This window comes from Sinocyclocheilus anshuiensis, unplaced genomic scaffold (assembly GCF_001515605.1).
Source record: "Sinocyclocheilus anshuiensis isolate Anshui unplaced genomic scaffold, SAMN03320099.WGS_v1.1 scaffold1186, whole genome shotgun sequence".
In the NCBI taxonomy this organism is placed as follows: domain Eukaryota; kingdom Metazoa; phylum Chordata; class Actinopteri; order Cypriniformes; family Cyprinidae; genus Sinocyclocheilus; species Sinocyclocheilus anshuiensis.
This window is the reverse complement of record NW_015554146.1, coordinates 76,586-78,807: the sequence shown is the minus strand read 5'-3', so window position 1 is coordinate 78,807 and position 2,222 is coordinate 76,586. Positions and strand designations below refer to the sequence as shown.

The window sequence follows — 2,222 nt, the reverse complement described above, 5'->3', positions numbered from 1 at the left end:
TCTGTAGCGCTTATATTGTGTATTGATTTCACATTTCAATGTGCTTCAATAATCAACTGGTTCAATTTAGTAGCGTGCTCGAAATAATGTCAAGTAAATATTAAGGTGATTTTTTTACCTCCGTATCAAAAGAAAACAAAAACATTGTTTTTCCTAAAAATTAAGCACATTCCACTCAATAATGCATCTGGATATATTGTTGAGCAGTTTTAACAATGATGCTCCTGCACTTGATTGCACTTTATTCAGCAAGGATGCATTACATTGATCACAACTGTCAGTAAAGACATCAATAATGTTGCAAAAGATTTTAAATAAATGCTGTTCTTGTGAATTCTCTATTCATCAAAGAATCCTGAAAAAAGTATTACAGTTTCCTCAAAAATGTGAAGCAGCACAGCTGTTTTCAACATTGATGATAAACAGAAATATTTATTGAGCAGCATATCAGAATGATTTCTGAAGGATCATGTGACTCTGAAGACATAAAACAGCTATTTTAAATGGTAATTAATATTACACAATATTATTGGTTTTACTGTATTTTAGATCAAATAAATGCAGCCTTGGTGAGCAGAAGAAACTTTTAACAAAAACATAAAAACAAATTATTCCAAACTTTCATTCAAGATCTCATTATACAGTAAAAACTTTTGTTACGGGGAAAAATAAGCAAAAATGAATAATACTGTATTTTTTTTTTATTTTGCTACTTACATTTTTTTTTCATATTATAAAATCATGAACATGAACACTAATTTTGGTGTGTTTTGTGAGATTCAATCTAAAAGACTGGTACAAAAAAAATAATAATTATTAACTTAGCAGTCTTGTGTAATTAAAATGTTTTAAAAATATTTCAAGCATCTCGATTCAGTACAACCATGAAAAATATACAGAGTAAGAGTATAAAAGCTGTAAATTCACACTTATGAATAAAATTCTAGACTGAGTTTCTTTAAAAAAAAAAAAAAAAAGACAACTAAACTACTAGTAGTAGAGGTAGTGTTAAAACACACTGACAGGCACAGGAGCTCTACAAAATCGAAAATCTATATAAAATATGACATTTTTTAATTTCCTATGAAGCATATCAAGAAGTCTTTTCCCTGTTGCTGGTGGTGTTCTGCTGTGATCTAGCGTGCACTGACCAGGGAGGCGATGTAGACCCAAACGGAGAGCACGTTACCGGGGTACGGGTGCACGTAGACCGCCAGGGCAAACTCTACATTTGGGGCTTCGACCTTATGAACCCCTGTGCTGTGAACGGCTTCAATGATTGGCCGAATCTCGGAGAAAGGAAGGTGCAGGGGAAACCCAGATATCTGAAACAGATCAGTGAGAAAACAACAACATTAAAGGGGCGATTCACTATGCTGACAATAAAACGTGGCCGCCTATGCAGTAAAAAGGCTTTAAAAATTTTTTTTTTTAATCTGTGCTACATTACAGGAGAACAAGGGCTGTAGAGTTTCCCTTTGGAAAACTATACTGCACCGGGCTCAATCCGACTTCCAGCTGGAAGTACGTTCTGTAGTTTTAACATATAACCTGGTAGATCTGGGTGCAGGTAACATGGAAAAAGAGCACATATTGTTCATTTACATATTCTACTGACATTGCAACAACACAAAGATGCTTGAAAATTGGCTAAATCATTCTTTACCATCTGACTGAGCATGTCTGGCCCTCACGTTGACCTATAAACAGCCATATTAGCTGACATTTGTGCTGCATGTAAGGCTATTAGTAGGGTTGGGTACACATTTTAACCGGTACGGTACCTGAATTTCGGTGCCGGTACCCAACGGTACCTTTTTTCGGTACTTTACTCTCTGTGTAATTACAAAAACATTTATTTCAGTGAAAAAAATAAGTCCATAAGTCTCAATTTCAACATTTTGAACAATAGGGTCCTACAAACTTTTTCTTTCTTTCTTTTTTTTTCCAGAAAATCTTGTTTTAATTTTTCTGAAAATCAAATGAAGGCATTAAACATTTATTTTAAATCAAATGAAAATTAAACCCTTTTATTTTTTTGCAAACAAACTGAGGTTTACTGTTGAAATGAATACATGGAAGAAACATTTTATGAATATTCCTTTAAAACATTTTTTAATAGGCTAATAATTGTATAATTTTTTTTCTACAATTAAGTGATTAATCTAGTTGTAATATTTATTTTTATAATTTAATTGTTTTATTTAAATTTGATAGAAAAT

General features: G+C 32.4%; 1 protein-coding gene across 3 annotated transcripts in view; it reads right to left on the bottom strand.

The window, feature by feature from the left end:
- Positions 1–954: 954 nt before the first annotated feature.
- The window catches only part of cc2d2a (coiled-coil and C2 domain containing 2A), a 37,195-nt gene continuing 35,927 nt past the window's right edge, over positions 955–2,222 (bottom strand). For all 3 annotated transcript variants that reach the window (XM_016463204.1, XM_016463206.1, XM_016463205.1), the window contains one exon: positions 955–1,325. In XM_016463204.1, the coding sequence (XP_016318690.1) occupies positions 1,137–1,325 (189 nt within the window). In that variant the 3' untranslated portion in view covers positions 955–1,136. The remainder of the gene's footprint in view (positions 1,326–2,222) is intronic.